Below are 17771 nucleotides of genomic sequence, written 5' to 3'. Positions count from 1 at the left end.
TTTGTTGTTGTGGGATCATGAGGTGGTGCCTACCTCAGAGAAGAAGCTTGATGGTGCATCTTGGAGCTGGATGATTGTCCGAGTAGGAGGAGGGCGGTGGAGCTCCGCGTCCCTTGCCATGCTTCATCTCTTGTCTGTCTGCTGTGTATCTCCTGCTTTGCTTTTGCTGGGATGTGGGGGTGATGTCCACCATGCTGGTGAAGATGTAATGCTAATGTTGCTGCTGCCGAGCCTGCTCTGCTTGATGATTTGATGTGTTTTGCCACTGGTATTTAACATAACAACATATCTCTTTATTGTTGCTGTGGTCTGTCCCTATGTTGCTGGAGGACCAGGATTGATGCTTGCTCCCTCAAATAAGTGACTCTGGATGTTTCTCAACTTCATTGTGTTTGGACTTCAGACAACAAGAAAATGTGTTAAAATTGTGACGTTCTAAGGATGTTATCGTGTCCCACCAAGAACTGGTGGGGTACTTTGGATGTGTCTGTTTCCTGCAGAGATGATTAGGAACTGGTTTACTTGAGATGTCACCTGTCAACATGGCTCACACTTGCTGCCTCGGTCTTCAACTCTGCTCAAGTTGTTGCTGTAGAGCAGTGTTTCCCAAAGTGGGGTACGTACGCAAGGTGATTGTAGGGGGTACATAAGGCCAACGCTGGCCAGACGCGGAGCGACAATACAAAAAATTAGAACTCCATTGTTTTTAGCGGAGCAAAGCCCAATGGAAACGTCTGCCACGTGGCTGCCGCGGAGGGTTAGAGAACTGTTGTAAAATCCTGCAAGGCAAACCCATAGAAATGCATTGGTTTCACTTTTTGTTTTGTTTCCCCCAGCCATTTATTTTGTATGATTATTGGATAAAGGCAATATACCAGCCCGTGCTATAGACCTGCATTCTAAATACACACTTGTCCCGCGCTCAAGTAGTCTCCCGACACAGTGTTTCAATTGTCAATTAGGCTACTTGTTAACGTCAAGTTACTATTCTTAGAAAACAGCCATACCTGTGCGGGAATTAGGATAATGTTTGATAAGAAATTATCGAGTTCGAGCCCATTATCGAATCCTCTTATTGAACCGATTCCTTATCGATTCTCTTATCGAATCCAGATAGGTTGTTGTATATGGAAAAAAAAACACTATTTGGTTTAACAAAAGCTCACTTTTATTTTATATGAAAAAAATAAAATAAATAAATATTGACTGTTGTATATATATATATATATATATATATATATATATATATATATATATATTGACTGTTGTTACCCAAAGTATATTAAGTGGGATTTTTCAGAAAAACAAATATATACAGTAACACAAAAACAACCTGTCTCTGTGATCACTATAGGTGTATAAATAATAATATAGTGTTAAATAAAATCAGTCCCTTGGGCACAAAACTGAAAATAATACAGCTCTCCAAAAAGTGCACTTCTGCTGCTATTGGAACATACTAACTACACACACTATGACACTAAGAACACCACAGTCATCAATCAACAATTCTTCCCCCCTTACATGAGAGCGAAGCCTGGCAATAATTGCATATTGCCTGTTCTGCCCTTACTATACGTGTTGAGGTTATACAGCTTGGCAGACAGCTAACAAACAATCCAAAGCAGATTAATCCATTTAGGCTCTTTATTGTTGTTGATCTTGCTTTGTCTTTTCCTATCTTTACTTTTGTCTTGCACTGGACTGTTTTTTTTTTTTTTTTAACTGAAATACACACAATGACAAATGTATAAGCTATGTGATTCAATTAACATACTGAAATGTAATACACAATATGTAAATATTAGCTTCACACAAATATACAGTACTTTCAACTTACAAATACTTCTGAGTGTTGAAACTATTTCGATGGTGGAAATATACGACTGGCAGCCATTTTAAGTCCTCAAAACATCCATTGAAACAGTGCACAAAAATCGTTTTTCAATAAACATCTTAGTATCAAACTTAACCACTTTCCACCTTAATATTGAGTTACATAAACACGTTAAACAGTTTACTTACAGACTTATCTTTTCCAAGGCTTGTAAGAGCTAACACAACTTGTCTACTTCTCAATTGTCTCAACCCGGAAGTGCCCAAACTAATGACACATAGTATTTTCATATCGCCACAAAGTGTCAGTAAGAGTCTACAATCAAATGGTCATAACATTGCAGGTCCCACAGGGCATTTCCTGTACGTGGGAAGGGATACGTTCCCAGTGATTCGAATAAAGAACCAACTCTTTTTCTTTACTATAGTCACCTCGATAACGGGAACCGGTTCTCAAAAAGGGATTTGAGTCCATGGAATCGGTTCTTTTCTTATCGAACAACCGGGAGAACCGATTTCGAACATCATCCCTATGCGGGAATAATGGACAAATGGCTAAAAAGAGTAAATCCCCTCACGGGAGAGACATCCTCGAGGATGCCCCTGCTGGTGACAGCAACCCAGGTTTCTCTTCCTTGGCTCAGGGTGCAAGCAGTAGGGCTAGCGCTACAATTGATGCGAGCCAAGTTATTAGCATTAGCATTAGCACTGACAGTGACAGTGCGTATTATGCAGAGCTTCGGCGCCCTGACATGAGAAAGCATACGGATAGAGACATCAAAAAGACGCAAATATGATGAGAATATGGGGTTTACTTGTGTCTGTACTGGTCCGTCTATTGGGCCACAGTGTGTTAAATCTGCAAAAGTACTATCTCACAACTCGATGAAACCTTCACTCTTGCGAAGACATCTCGAGACCAATCACTCTTACTTGAAAATTAAGCCACGAGAGTTTTTTGAACGGGAATTATGTGGACTTTTCGACCAGTAAGATGTGTAAAAGGGAAACTGATACAGTTAATAGGAAGGGACTAGAAGCGTCTTATATGATGAGCTACCGAGTGGCCAAGACTGGCAAGCCCCACACTGGAGGACTTGATTTTGCCTGCTGCTGCGGACATGGCTGGCGCAATGTTGGGAGGAAAAGGCAAAAAAAATTATACGGACCACGCCCTCATCTAACAACACTGTTTCTCGACTTATCCGTGAAACAGAGGAAAAAAAACGTGGAGGAAGGGGGTACGTAGCTGGAGATTAAATGTTTGAAGGGGTACGGGATGGTAAAAAGTTTGGGAACCACTGCTGTAGAGTGACACAGAAGAGCAAAAACAATGTCTACAGTAGTTTGAGCTGGAAAATGGTTGTTTTGCAGGAGGGCTGTTTGTCTTGTTGTATTTAATGCTGGTACACACAAAAGCAGACCACAGATCTCAGTTTTTCGCCCTCAAGTGACATATCGGAAATTATATATACGTGTGTATGTATGTATGTATATTTATGTGTGTTTATACAGTGCAGGCCAACATTTTGGATACACCTTCTCATTCAATGCGTTTTTTCTATTTTCATGACTATTTACATTGTAGATTGTCACTGAAGACATCACAACTATGAATGAACACATGTGGCGTTATGTACTTAACAAAAAAAGGTGAAATAACTGAAAACATGTTTTTTATTCTAGTTTCTTCAAAATAGCCACCCTTTGCTCCGATTACTTTTTTGCACACTCTTGGCATTCTCTCGATGAGCTTCAAGAGGTAGTCACCTGGAATGGTTTTCACTTCACAGGTGTGCTTGAAGCTCTTCAACTTGAGAGCATCCACATAAGTACGTAAAAAGATTAAAAGTGCAGTCTAACACCAGGTAATAAATAGGCTATAAAGAACCCAATCAAACAAAAATGATCTCTGATAAAGTATAATCAATTAGAATACATCATAATAATGAAGACCTAATGCTAAAATCGGCCTTAAAAGTGCATTTTGTAGTGTTAACAGTTGACTTGTCCTCAACTAGCTTAGCAATTAGTCAATAATCGAATCTATTTAGTAGCGTTAATTTAGACATCGACTTTTAAATCCAGCTTCAGATCTTTTGAGACACGTACACAGCTCTCATGTGCACTCCATTGCACATAGTCATCCATCCAAGCAAAACAAATCAATGTTTTTTTTCTAATCGATGAATTGTTGCAGCCTTAAAGACAATCTCAGACGTACGATTCAATTGAATTCTCTTTATTCACAAACATAAAAGTCCACACACTAAACTTGTTTCTGTGGTTTTGGAAGTGCTTTGTAAAAAGGGGTAATGTCAGATAATAAAGGTCAACATTAATCAAATGTTCACACGCTTACATCCTAAACCAAGATCATCTTTGGTGAGAATTGGAACAGGTCTTTGTGTGTACACAGCTGGGCTGTGGATGTTCTGACTCTGGTCTGGCCTGCAAGGCTCGGTCTAGTGTTTACGGAGAGTACCTGTTTCCGCTTTTGCTACTTCAGTTGTTTGTTGATTGCAATGTTGACAAACGGTGACATGTGTTTAAAGGAAGTGAATTCCTTACAACTTCTCTTCTCTGCCCTCCGGTTTCATGTATCAATAATCCTGAGAGCAACCAGACTGAACGGTTCTTAAACTGACTCTTTGTGGCCAGCAATACACGTGATTATTTGAGTTGGCTAGTCCATTATTTGACGACCATGTACTGTCAACTTGGCTGTGCTGTTTTACTTGGCAGATAACTTGGCTCTCAAGAAGATTAACAAAGACCAGGCACATGTTACATGATGTCCAATAAGAGTGTTTCCATTAGCCATGTTTCCACCAGGCGATATACTTTAGTTTGATTGACATTTTTCAATCCCTAGCAGCCTTGCGCTTCCAGTATTATGGTGACTTGCTATTTATTGTGACAATCTAGCAAAAGGAGGTAACTCTAGAATGAAATGCTTAAAAAATGTGACTCTGGACAGGGTCCCATGTTGACACTGTCTGTTAACTATCATACACAGTGAAGGCCAAAAGTTTGGACACACCTTCTCATTTCAATGTGTTTTCTTTATTTTCATTACTATTTACCTTGTAGATTGTCACTGAAGGCATCAAAACTATGACACCTGTGAAGTGAAAACCATTTCAGGTGACTACCTCTGTAAGCTCACCGAGAGAATGCCAAGAGTGTGCAAAGCATTAATCAGAGCAAAGGGTGGCTATTTTGAAGAAACTAAAAACCCCAAAACCAGTGAAGTTGTCACGTTGTGTAAATGGTAAATCTAAACAGAATACAATGATTTGCAAATCCTTTTTAACTTATATTCAATTGATTAGACTGCAAAGACAAGATATTTAATGTTCACACTGAGAAACTTTTTTTTTTTTTTGCAAATAATCATTAGCTTAGAATTTAATGGCGGCAACACATTGCAAAAAAGTTGTCACAGGGGCATTTTTAACACTGTGTTACATGGCCTTTCCTTTTAACACCCAGTAAATGTTTGGGAACCGAGGAGACCAATTTTTTAAGCTTTTCAGGTGGAATTCTTTCCCATTCTTGCTTGATGTACAGCTTAAGTTGTTCAACAGTCCGGGATCTCTGTTGTGGTATTTTAGGCTTCGTATTGCGCCACACATTTTCAATGGGAGACAGGTCTGGACTACAGGGGACGGCGTGGCGCTGTTGGGAGAGTGGTCGTGCCAGCAACCTGAGGGTTCCTGGTTCGATTCCCATTTTCTACCAACCTAGTCACGTCCGTTGTGTCCTTGAGCAAGACACTTCACCCTTGCTCCTGATGGGTTGTGGTTAGGGCCTTGCGTGGCAGCTGTCACCATTAATGTGTGAATGTGGAAATGGTGTCAAAGCGCTTTGAGTACCTTGAAGGTAGAAAAGCGCTATACAAGTCTAACCCATTTACAGCCAGGCCGGTCTAGTGCCCACACTCTTTTACTATGAAGCCACGCTGTTGTAACATGTGGCTTGGCATTGTCTTGCGGAAATAAGCAGGGGCGTCCATGATAACGTTGCTTGGATGGCAACATATGTTGCTCCAAAACCTGTATGTACCTTTCAGCATTAATGGTGCCTTCACAGATGTGTAGGTTACCCATGCCATGGGAACTAATACACCCCCATACCATCACAGATGCTGGCTTTTGAACTTTGCGCCTATAACAATCCAGATGGTTCTTTTCCTCTTTGGTCCGTGGACATCCACAGTTTCCAAAACCTATTTAAAATGTGGACTCGTCAGACAACAGAACACTTTTCCACTTTGCATCAGCCCATCTTATATGAGCTCGGGCCCAGTGAAGCCGGCTGCGTTTCTGGGTGTTGTTGATAAATGGCTTTGGCTTTGCATAGTAGAGTTTTAACTTCCACTTACAGATGTAACAACGAACTGTAGTTACTGACAGTGGTTTTCTGGAGTGTTCCTGAGCCCTTGTGGTGATATCCTTTACACACTGATGTCTGTTTTTGATGCCGTACCGCCTGAGGGATCAAAGGTTTGTAATATCATCGCTTACGTGCATTGATTTCTCCAGATTCTCTGAACCTTTTGATGATATTATGGACCGTAGATGGTGAGATCCCTAAATTCCTTGCAATAGCTGGTTGAGAAATGTTGTTCTTAAACTGTTCCGACAATTTGCTCACGCATTTGTTCACAAAGTGGTAACCCTCGCCCCATCCTTTCATGGAAGCTGCTTTTATACCCAATCATGGCACCCGCCTGTTCCCAATTAGCCTGTTCACCTGTGGGATGTTCCAAATAAGTGTTTGATGAGCATTCCTCAACTTTCTCACTCTTTTTTGCCACTTGCGCCAGCTTTTTTGAAACATGTTGCAAGTGCTAATGAGCTAATATTTGCAAAAAATAACAGTTGTCCAATATCTTGTCTTTGCAGTCTACTCAATTGAATATAAGTTGAAAATGATTTTTAAATAATTGTATTTTGTTTTTATTTACGATTTACACAACGTGCAAACTTCACTGGTTTTGGGGTTTGTGGAATATAAAACATGTTTTCAGTTATTTCAGCTTTTTTTGTTAAGTACATAACTCCACATGTGTTCATTCATAGTTTTGCTGCCTTCAGTGACAATCTACATTGTAAATAGTCATATAAATAAAGAAAACGCATTAAATGAGGTGTGTCCAAACGTTTGGCCTGTACTGTAAAAGGACTTTATTGAGGCATGGAACTGAACAATATTGATTGGTGGAAACAAGGTTTATTTATATTATCAAAATGTACTTAAGCATGTTGCATACATTAGATTAGAGATGTTTGGTCAGTGTTTTGGAGATGTTTGATGTTTGGAGATGTTTGTTGTTGTTGTTTTAAAACGCTTGCTCATTTTTTTGGTCCAAGCATTTTATGTTTTGTGAAGTCTAAGCTCCTTATTTTCAAAGAGTCAACATTTAAACTTTGGAAATAAGCTTTCAAGCATCGCATTTTCTGCCCTCGACTCCTTCCAAAACGAACCGCTCGTCTCCCAATCTTAGGACGGCAAAAGTGTTAAAGTAAAATCTCATGAAATGTTTGCTGAACATCTGGAAACCACAGCTCTAATCTTCTTTGCTTCTGATCTGACGGCAGTGTTACTCTCTCCCCAGGTTGTAGGCCTGTTGATTAGCAGTCAGTATGGCGGTAGTCATCAGACTGCAAGGTCTGCCCATTGTGGCCGGCACCATGGACATCAGACACTTCTTCTCTGGCCTCACCATCCCTGATGGGGGAGTGCACATCGTGGGTGGTGAACATGGCGAGGCCTTCATTGTCTTTGCTACTGACGAGGATGCTCGACTGGGGATGATGCGCACAGGTGGGTCCATTAAGGGCTCCAAAGTGTCATTGTTGCTCAGCAGCAAGACGGAAATGCAGAACATGATTGAGTTGAGCCGTCGCAGGTTTGAGGCCGGAACAGGTTCAAGCGAGACCGCTCCACCGACAGCTGGAAACGCTAACCGCCAAGCTTCCGCCACACCTATACCCACAGTGCAGTCGTTAGCAGGGGGCAGAAGCGGTAGTCATGGAAACCAGAGTTTCATTAACACTACATCGGTAGTGACTGCAGCAAGTTCTTCTCAGGAGTCTCAGAGTAACAAGGCTATAGCCAGCCTGACTGGCATGGTGTCCAGCTTCCCCAACAGCTACAGCTCTGCCCCCGGGATCACCACCCCACTAGCATCTCTCAATGCAGGACCACCCATTGTGGCACTTCCCAGCATGACATCCCTGCCACCAATGCCTACGTTGCCCACGCTCCCCATTCCTCCTCCAGTATCGTCACTTCCCCCAGTCCCCACTGTCACCCAACTTTCCCAAGGACCACCAATGTCCCACCTTCACCACATGTCTTCCCTGCCACCTTTCAACCCCTCCCTCCCTCCACCTGCAGGACTTGGTGCAGGCCTCCCCATGGGTACCCCAAACCCGATGCTGTTCAACCCCCTCTCTCCTCTCGCATCCCTTGGCCTTCAGGCTCACATGAAAGTTGCTGCAGTCTCAGCTGCTGGAGCAGGTGTGCCTAGTCCAAATGAGATGTTTGTCCTCTTGCAGAATCTCCCGTTCCCCTGTTCAGAAATGGAAATCAGAGACTTTTTTCGAGGTCTGGGGGTGGATGGAGTGCGTTTGTTGAGAGATGGGCAAGGTCGTCCAACCGGCCGAGCTATGGTCAAGTTCTTCTCCCCCCAAGACGGCTTTGAAGCTCTAAAACGTGGCGGTGGCATGATGGGGCAAAGGTTTATTGAGATCACACTAGGCTCTGAGAGGCAGTGGGCGGGCCTTAACAACACCATGGTTCATACTTCCCAACAATGCGGAAAACTAAACCGCGAAGCGCAGGACCAGCATCAGCACCATGGTAATGTTGGCCGGAATCATCAGAGAGGAAGGTCAAGGTCTCCACATCGTCAGGAGTTCTGTGTGTACCTGAAGGGCCTTCCTTACGAGACGGACAAAAACCAGATTAAGGAATTCTTCAGACACCTGTCCGTGGTCGAGGACAACATATACATTGCTTATGGGCCCAGTGGGCGAGCCACAGGAGAAGGCTTCTTGGAGTTCAAAACAGAACAAGACTATAAGACGGCCCTGAGTGCTCACTTGCAGTACATGGGCTCCCGCTTCATTCAAGTACATCCCATCAGCCACAAGGGAATGCTTGAAAAGATAGACGCAATTCGCAAACGGGATGCATCACAAAGCGATAGAAAGAATCCGGAAACCCTAAGATCTCCAAGGAACTGCGCACATATCACGAACATCCCTTACAATATCTCAAAGAAGGACGTCCGGGCCTTCTTGGACGGCATTGGACTTTACGAAGATTCGCTGAAGGTTCTGACAGATAGCCACGGTAACGGTCTGGGGCAGGCGGTGTTCCAGATTCAAACAGAGGACGACGCTCGCAAAGCTGAGCAACTGCATCGCCAGAAGCTCAATGGCCGTGATGCTTTTGTCCACTTGGTGACCTACGAACAGATGAAGGAAATCGAGAGAAATCCTCCTCCTCAAAACAAGAGAGGCCAAAGAAATCAGCATCAAAACCAGCAGAATCAGATCCAGCAGGTGCAGGCTCAGCCGGTTCCACAGCAGCCCCAAATCCACCCATTTGCTGCCATTGGTGGAGAGGATTTTAACTATCTAAGAAGTAGCATGGGACCTCTCAATAGTTCCCCGTTCGTCACTCCGTTTTCTGCTCCAGGAAACGGGCTGGCAGGTCCTCCTCCACTCCCTCCATTGGCAGGAGGACTCGGGGATGTGAATCTGGCTGTTGCGCCCCCTCTCCTGGCCAGTATCCCTGGAGCTCCCCTTCTGGAGCCCCCGGGCTTTCGACCAGGCACGGTAGGAGGGGCTCCATTCAGTCAAGACGGGCTGAGGGGCTTGGCGCCCTTCGATAATGCCAACAGGAAAGGAAGTGTGGGAGGACAGAACCGAGGAGCAGGGGTCAACAGCAACAACCAAGCACGCCAAGTGGGAGGCACGACTGGTGGACAGCAAGCTTTCAGTCAGGGTGCGGAGGGTCTCCAACCTGCCCCTGGAGTAGCCAACAACCCCAACAGTCAACGCGGTTCCGCCGCCCCGACAATAGTCAAGATCCAGAACATGCCCTTCACTGTGACTGTGGACGAGATCATGGACTTCTTCTACGGCTACGAGGTGCTGCCCGGCTCGGTCTGCTTACAGCTGGGCGAGAAAGGCCTGCCCACCGGCGAGGCCATGGTGGCCTTTCAGAACCACCAAGAGGCTGCGGCGGCGGTCGTCGACCTCAACGACAGACCCATCGGAGCTCGGAAAGTCAAAATGAGTCTGGGGTGAAAGGTCCGACTGTAACTGTGCACACTTATGTCTCTCTCTCTCTGCTCCGCACCCTCTACATATCATTCCTAGCATAGCATCACGCTGGCTAACTTCCTGTTTGTTGCTCCGCCCATTTCTCCAAATGCAGCGTTTGTCTTCTTGATTGTGATGACTGGCACAATGTTGGCGCCCTTGACTGCGATAACGTCATGTTTAGTCATGTCCAATACGCTCACCTGTACTGTTGCGATGGCAACGCCAACCTGTAAATATGCTCTGTTGCTACGGTGTGACGCTCAAATGAAAGCTATTATGATGTTGCCATGGCAACACCACGCCGTGTCCCCCATGTGCTACTGACACGTCTTTTGAAACCTGCGCTTTTTTTCGCCTCTGAAATGTCTGCTCTGTTTCCATGTTTCCCACCTCTGTTGCCATGACGATGATGATGAAGAAAAGCCATTTTTCAAATGTACCGCTCCAATGCTTTGTGTGATGTTGACGTTCAACATCAAAGTGTGTGTCGACGGTTTTGAAGACTGGCACATTGTTACAGTGATAAACTTTGTCACCATGGCAACTGGCTGGGTGGCCATGTAGTGGGACGGCGGTCTCCTGTTTTATTCTATCAGTCAATGAATTATTTCTGTTTTTATCTTGCTGTCTTTGGGTTCCACTGAACGTACAATGCATCCAGAAAGTATTCACAGCATTTCCACATTTTGTTGTGTAACAGACGTAATACAAAATGAAATAGAATCACATTTGTCCTCAAAATTCCGCACACAATACCCCATTCTGACAATTTGTGATTTTTAATTTTGCAAATTCATTCAAACTAACAATGACATGTACATAAGTATTGACAGCCTTTGCTCAATTCTTTTGTCGATGCACTTTTGGCAGCCTGAAGTCTGCTAAAGCTTGGCACACCTACCTTTTGCGCAGGTGGGTGAATACGATGGTATTCAAAAAGACACGAGGCTGTAATTGCTGCCAAAGGTGCATCAAAGTATTGAGCAAAGGCTCTGAATACTTACAGTATGTACATGTGATTTTTTTTTATTTTTTATTAATGTAACTTCTCACATTGTCATTATGGGGTATTGTATGTAGAGTTTTGAGGACAAAATGAATTATGTCTAACATAGTAAAATGTTTAATAAGTGAATAGTTGTGGATGTTGGGAACGTACAAACAAAGTAACTTATGTAGGTCTTCAGCAGATTTTGGATTTGGTAGCTTTATGTTGATGTTTTTTTGATGTTTTCTCCTTTAAACATCACTTTTCTTGTACTGTGCGTGTGAACAAGTGTATGATGCTGTTCCACATACATGATGTGGCGTCGCCTTCCTGGTGGTGAATAAAAAGGATGTTCCTGAAGCTCACTCCCTTGTCTCCCACCTGTGGTCTTAGGGGGCGGAGTTTCATCTCCTTGACTTCCTTTGTCTGCTGGAGTGAAGGTCTTGTCGTCCTCCGTCTACGTGCTGAAGTCCGAGTATTCGGAAGATAGGTATCCAGCCCACATCGTTTTTTTTAAGGAAATCGCTCGATTTCATCGATACTAGAATAAGAAAAGATTGGATTTAAGGACGGCAGACTTCATATGAAGTTGATGAACTGTTTCATTGGTTGGTGTTTATTTCCTGTCAGCGCTCTTATTTTGGTTACATTTCCTGCTTGTCTCCCTGAGTGCTGTTTCCCCTCACCTGCTGCTGATTGGCAGCCTGGCCACACCCATGTCAATCAGCTGGCTGCTATTTATGCCTACCTCGCCCTCCAGTCTAAGCTCAATGATTGTTTGCTGTTTCCTGTCTCCTGTTATCCTATTAATGTCATGTTTTCCTGCGCTGCGCCTGCTATCTCTGCATCTTGGGGTTCACCACGAACAGATTGTGACCGAATCATCGAGCCCTGTCTGGAGGGCGAGGAAGGCATAAATAACAGCCAGCTGATTGACACCAGGTGTGGCCAAATCATCGAGCCCTGACTGGAGGGCGAGGCAGGCCTAAATAGCAGCCAGCTGATTGACACCAGGTGTGGCCGAATCATCGAGCCCTGACTGGAGGGCGAGGCAGGCGTAAATAGCAGCCAGCTGATTGACGCCCAGCTGCCAATCAGCAGCAGGTGAGGGGGGAAACCGCGCTCGAGGGCCAAGCAGGAAATGGAACCAATAAGAGCGCTGACAGGAAATAAACACCAACCAATGAAACAGTTCATCAACTTCATATGAAGTCTGCCGTCCTTAAATCCAATCAGACAGATCGTCACAATAAGGACGTTAAACGTTACTGGAGTTTGGCGTCAAACAAAACAAGAACGGCGGATATCTAGGATGGCAGAAGAAGGTCACGGCAAATCTAAACATGACAAGACAATGTCATAATTACAACACAGCAACTTTCAGATACAGCACAATTGCAAAAGCCGCAACACAACTTTTAGCCACAAAAGATGAATCGGAAGGAAGGAAAGTGACAACGGAGCAAGTTATGGTGACGGAACGACATCCTGAACATATATTAGTATTGTTAAACAGTATATTAGTATTGTTAAACATAGTATAAGTATTGTTAAACATAGTTAATTAGTATTGTTAAATATAGTATATAAGTATTGTTATACATAGTTTATTAGTATTGTTAAACATAGTATATAAGTATTGTTATACATAGTTTATTAGTATTGTTAAACATAGTATATAAGTATTGTTAAACATAGTATATTAGTATTGTTAAACATAGTATATAAGTATTGTTAAACAGTATATTAGTATTGTTAAACATTTAGTATTAAACAGTTTATTAGTATTGTTGAACATTTAGTATTGTTAAACATAGTTTATTAGTATTGTTGAACATCTAGTATTGTTAAACATAGTTTATTAGTATTGTTAAACGTTTATTAGTTATGTTACACATAGTATATTAGTATTGTTAAACATAGTACAATAATATTGTTAAATGTAGTATATTAGTTCTGTTAAACATAATTTATTAGTATTGTTAAACATAGTATATTAGTATTGTTAAACAGTATATTAACATTGGTAAACAGTTTATTAGTATTGTTAAACATAGTATATAAGTATTGTTAAACATAGTTTATTAGTATTGTTAAACAGTAAATTAGTATTGTTAAACATAGTATATAAGTATTGTTAAACATAGTCTATTTTTATTGTTAAACATGGTTTATTAGTATTGTTAAACATAGTACATCAGTATTGTTAAACATGGTATATTAGCATTGTTAGACATAGTATATTAGTATTGTTAATCATAGTATATTAGTATTGTTATAGTATGTTAGTATCATTTAACAGTATGTTAGTATTGTTAAACAGTTAATTAGTATCGTTAAACATAATATATAAGTATTGTTAAACATAGTATATTAGTATTGGTAAACATAGTATATGAGTGATGTTACACAGTTCATTAGTATTGTTAAACATAGTTAATTAGTATTGTCAATCATAGTTTATTAGTATTGTTAATCATAGTTTATTAGTATTGTTAAACAATGTATTAGTATTGTTAAACGTAGAATATTAGTATTGTTAAACATGGTTTATTAGTATTGTAAAACATAGATTAACATTGTTAAACATAGTATATTAGCATTGTTAAACATAGTATGTTATTATTGTTAAACATAGTTTATTAGTATTGTTAAACATAGTATATAAGTATTGTTAAACATAGTTTATTAGTATTGTTAAACATAGTAAATTAGTATTGTTAAACAGTATATTAGTATTATTAATCATAGTATATTAGTTTTGTTAAACATAGTATATTAGTATTGTTGAACATTTGTTAGTATTGTTAAACATAGTTTATTAGTATTGTTAAAACATTTATTAGTTCTGTTAAACATAGTATATTAGTTCTGTTAAACATAGTATATTAGTATTGGTAAACATAGTATATTAGTATTTTTTGTAAACGTAGTATATTAGTATTGTTAAACGTGGTATATTAGTATTGTTAAACATAATATATTAGTATTTTTAAACATAGTATGTAAGTATTGTTAAACATAGTAAATTAGTATTGTTAAACATAGTATATTAGTATTGGTAAACGTAGCATATTAGTATTGTTAAATATGGTTTATTAGTATTGTTAAATATGGTTTATTAGTATTGTTAAACATAGTATAATAGCATTGTTAAACAGTTTATTAGTATTGTTAATCATAGTATATTAGTATCGTTAAACAGTATGTTAGTATCGTTAAACAGTTAATTAGTATCATTAAACATAGTATATAAGTATTGTTAAACATAGTATATTAGTATTGTTAAATATGGTTTATTAGTATTGTTAAACATAGTATATCAGTATTGTTAAACATAGTATATTAGCATTGTTAATCATAGTTTATTAATATTGTTAATCATAATTTATTAGTATTGTTAATCATAGTTTATTAGTATTGTTAAACAATGTATTAGTATTGTTAAACGTAGAGTATTAGTATTGTTAAACATAGTTTATTAGTATTGTTAAACAGTATGTTAGTATTGTTAAACATAGTAAATTAATATTGTTAAACATTGTATATAAGTATTGTTAAACATAGTATATAAGTATTGTTAAACATAGTTTATTAGTATTGTTAAACATAGTAAATTAGTATTGTTAAACAGTATATTAGTATTATTAATCATAGTATATTAGTTTTGTTAAACATAGTATATTAGTATTGTTGAACATTTATTAGTATTGTTAAACATAGTTTATTAGTATTGTTAAACATGTATTAGTTATGTTAAACATAGTATATTAGTATTATTAAACATAGTATAATAGTATTGTTAAACGTATATTAGTTTTGTTAAACATAGTTTATTAGTATTGTTAAACAGTATATTAGTATTGTTAAACAGGATATTAGTATTGGTAAACATAGTATATTAGTATTGGTAAACATAGTATATTAGTATTGGTAAACGTAGTACATTAGTATTGGTAAACGTAGTATATTAGTATTGGTAAACGTAGTATATCAGTATTGGTAAACATAGTATATTAGTATTGGTAAACATAGTATATAAGTATTGTTAAACATAGTATATTAGTATTGTTAAAAAAAAAGTCAGTTATTTATGAGTGTAAAAGTTGTCACATTTCACTTTTTCAAATTTGTTTATTACATCGTTTATAACTTTCTGTGTCAGGAAACTTCTGTTTTCACTTCCTTTGTCTTTTATTGGCCTGTTTTGGTTTATAGTTGTTATACTGTGTCTTTGTTGTGTTGTGTATTTGTTGTGTTGTCTTTATGTTGTGTTGTGTCTTTATGTTGTTGTCTTTTGTCTTTGTTATTGTGTTGTGCTGTGTCTGTTGTGTTGTGTCTTTATGTTGTTGAGCTGTGTCTGTTGTTCTGTTGTATTTATGTTGTTGTCTTTATGTTGTTGTGTCTTTATGATCGTGTGCTGGCTCTTTGTTATTGTGCTGTGTCTTTATGTTGTTGTGTTGTCTTTGTGTTGTTGTGTCTTATGTTATTATGTTGTGTCTTTGTGTTGTTGTGTCTTTGTGTTGTTGCGTTGTCTTTATGTTATCGTGTTGTTGTGTTGTCTTTATGTTGTTGTGTTGTTTCTGTTATTGTGTTGTGTCTTTCTTATTGTGTTGTGGAGTTTGCATTTGTTGTGACTTTTCTCTGCTAGCGTAGCTGATGATTAAAGTAAGAGAAGTAGCAGGTCAACTACTGCTTATTTAACCTGAAGAGGTTTGGTTGCACTAAATATTTAATATGTACAAAACCAGTGAAGTTGTCACCTTGTGTAAATGGTAAATACAAACAGAATACAATGATTTGCAAATCCTTTTCAACTTATATTCAATTGAATAGACTGCATAGACAAGATACTTAATGTTCGAACTGGAAAACTTTGTCATCTTTTGCAAATATTAGCTCATTTGGAATTTGATGCCTGCAACATGTTTCAAAAAAGCTGGCACAAGTGGCAAAAAAGACTGAGAAAAAAGTTAAAGTTAAAGTACCAATGATTGTCACACACACACTAGGTGTGGCGAGATTATTCCCTGCATTTGACCCATCACCCTTGATCACCCCCTGGGAGGTGAGGGGAGCAGTGGGCAGCAGCGGTGGCCACGCCCGGGAATCATTTTGGTGATTTAACCCCCAATTCCAACCCTTGATGCTGAGTGCCAAGCAGGGAGGTAATGGGTCCCATTTTTATAGTCTTTGGTATGACTCGGCCGGGGTTTGAACTCACAACCTACCGATCTCAGGGCGGACACTCTAACCACTAGGCCACTGAGTTGAGGAATGCTCATCAAAGACTTATTTGGAACATCCCACAGGTGAACAGGCTAATTGGGAACAGGTGGGTGCCATGATTGGGTATAAAAGCAGCTTCCATGAAATGCTCAGTCATTCACAAATAAGGATGGGGCGAAGGTCACCACTTTGTCAACAAATGTGTGAGCAAATTGTCCAAAGTTTAAGTACAACATTTCTCAACCAGCTATTGCAAGGAATTTAGGGATTTCACCATCTATGCACCATAATATCATCACTGCATGTAAGCGGCAATGCCGAAAACCAACATTGATAGCCCGTACTTGTTTGTTTGCATCATAATTCATGAATACATCATTCCTTACAAGAAATAACATGAATTGTTGTTTACTTGTTTGTTTGTGTCATAATTCATGTAAACATCATTCCTTACAAGAAATAACATTCATTGTTGTTTACTTGTTTGTTTGCATCGTAATTCATGTATACATCATTCCATGTGCTAGCTTCTTAACGTTAGCATGCTAGTATGCTAACATTAGCATGGCAACGTTTCCATCTATACACTTTTTTTGTCTAATTTTGCAGCCATAATTGGAATGTGACATGTTAACTGTTAGCATGCTAGCACGCTAACATCAAAGTGCTAACTTTTTTTGCAAATGTTATACTTTTTTGTCTAATTCCGCAGCCATACACCTTACAGTTATAAAAAAAAACTGGTATTTGAAACATGTTAACTGTATGCATGTTTATGTTAGTATGCTAGCATGCTAACTTTAAATCCATCCATCCATTTTCTACCGCTTTTCCCTTTTGGGGTCGCGGGGGGTCGCTGGAGCCTATCTCAGCTGCATTCGGGCGGTAGGCGGGGTACACCCTGGACAAGTCGCCACCTCATCGCAGGGCGCTAACTTTAAAGTGCTGGCTTTTTGAGCTAATTTTGCAACCGTTTACTCTAGAGTCATATAACTAGGTATGTGACACTTGTTAACGTACTTTAGCATGCTAGTATGCTAACATCAAAGTGCTACCTTTTTTTGGTGCAAATGTTACGCTCTTTTGTCTAATTCCGCACCCATACACCTTACAGTCATATAACTTGGTATTTGAAATATGCTAATTGTATGCATGTTTATGTTATCATGCTAACTTTAAAGTGCTAGCTTTTTGAGCTAATTATGCAACCGTTTACCCTAGAGTCATATAACTTGGTATGTGACATTTGTTAGCTGTTAGTCTGCTAATGTTAGCATGCTAGCACGCTAACATAAAAGTGCAAACTTTTTTTTTTGCAAATACTACGCTTTTTTGTCTAATTCCGCAGCCATACACCTTAGTCATATAAC

The 17771-nt window shown here is 39.6% G+C and overlaps 1 protein-coding gene across 2 annotated transcripts in view; it reads left to right on the top strand.

Moving 5' to 3' along the window:
• The window catches only part of cpne1 (copine I), a 58948-nt gene that overhangs the window by 6784 nt on the left and 34393 nt on the right, over positions 1–17771 (top strand). Inside the window, exon 2 of one of the 2 annotated variants that reach the window (XM_061984722.1) lies at positions 7460–11537. The exons of the other annotated variant lie outside the window; for it this stretch is intronic. Within the exon in view, the coding sequence (XP_061840706.1) occupies positions 7488–10166 (2679 nt within the window). The 5' untranslated portion in view covers positions 7460–7487 and the 3' untranslated portion in view covers positions 10167–11537. Of the gene's footprint in view, positions 1–7459; positions 11538–17771 lie in introns of those variants that run through there. 2 annotated transcript variants of the gene reach the window in all.

The sequence above is a fragment of the Nerophis lumbriciformis genome, linkage group LG23 (genome assembly GCF_033978685.3).
Source record: "Nerophis lumbriciformis linkage group LG23, RoL_Nlum_v2.1, whole genome shotgun sequence".
Taxonomy (NCBI): Eukaryota; Metazoa; Chordata; class Actinopteri; order Syngnathiformes; family Syngnathidae; genus Nerophis; species Nerophis lumbriciformis.
The sequence above is the reverse complement of the archived record's forward strand: the minus strand, read 5'-3'. Positions and strand labels throughout refer to the sequence as shown.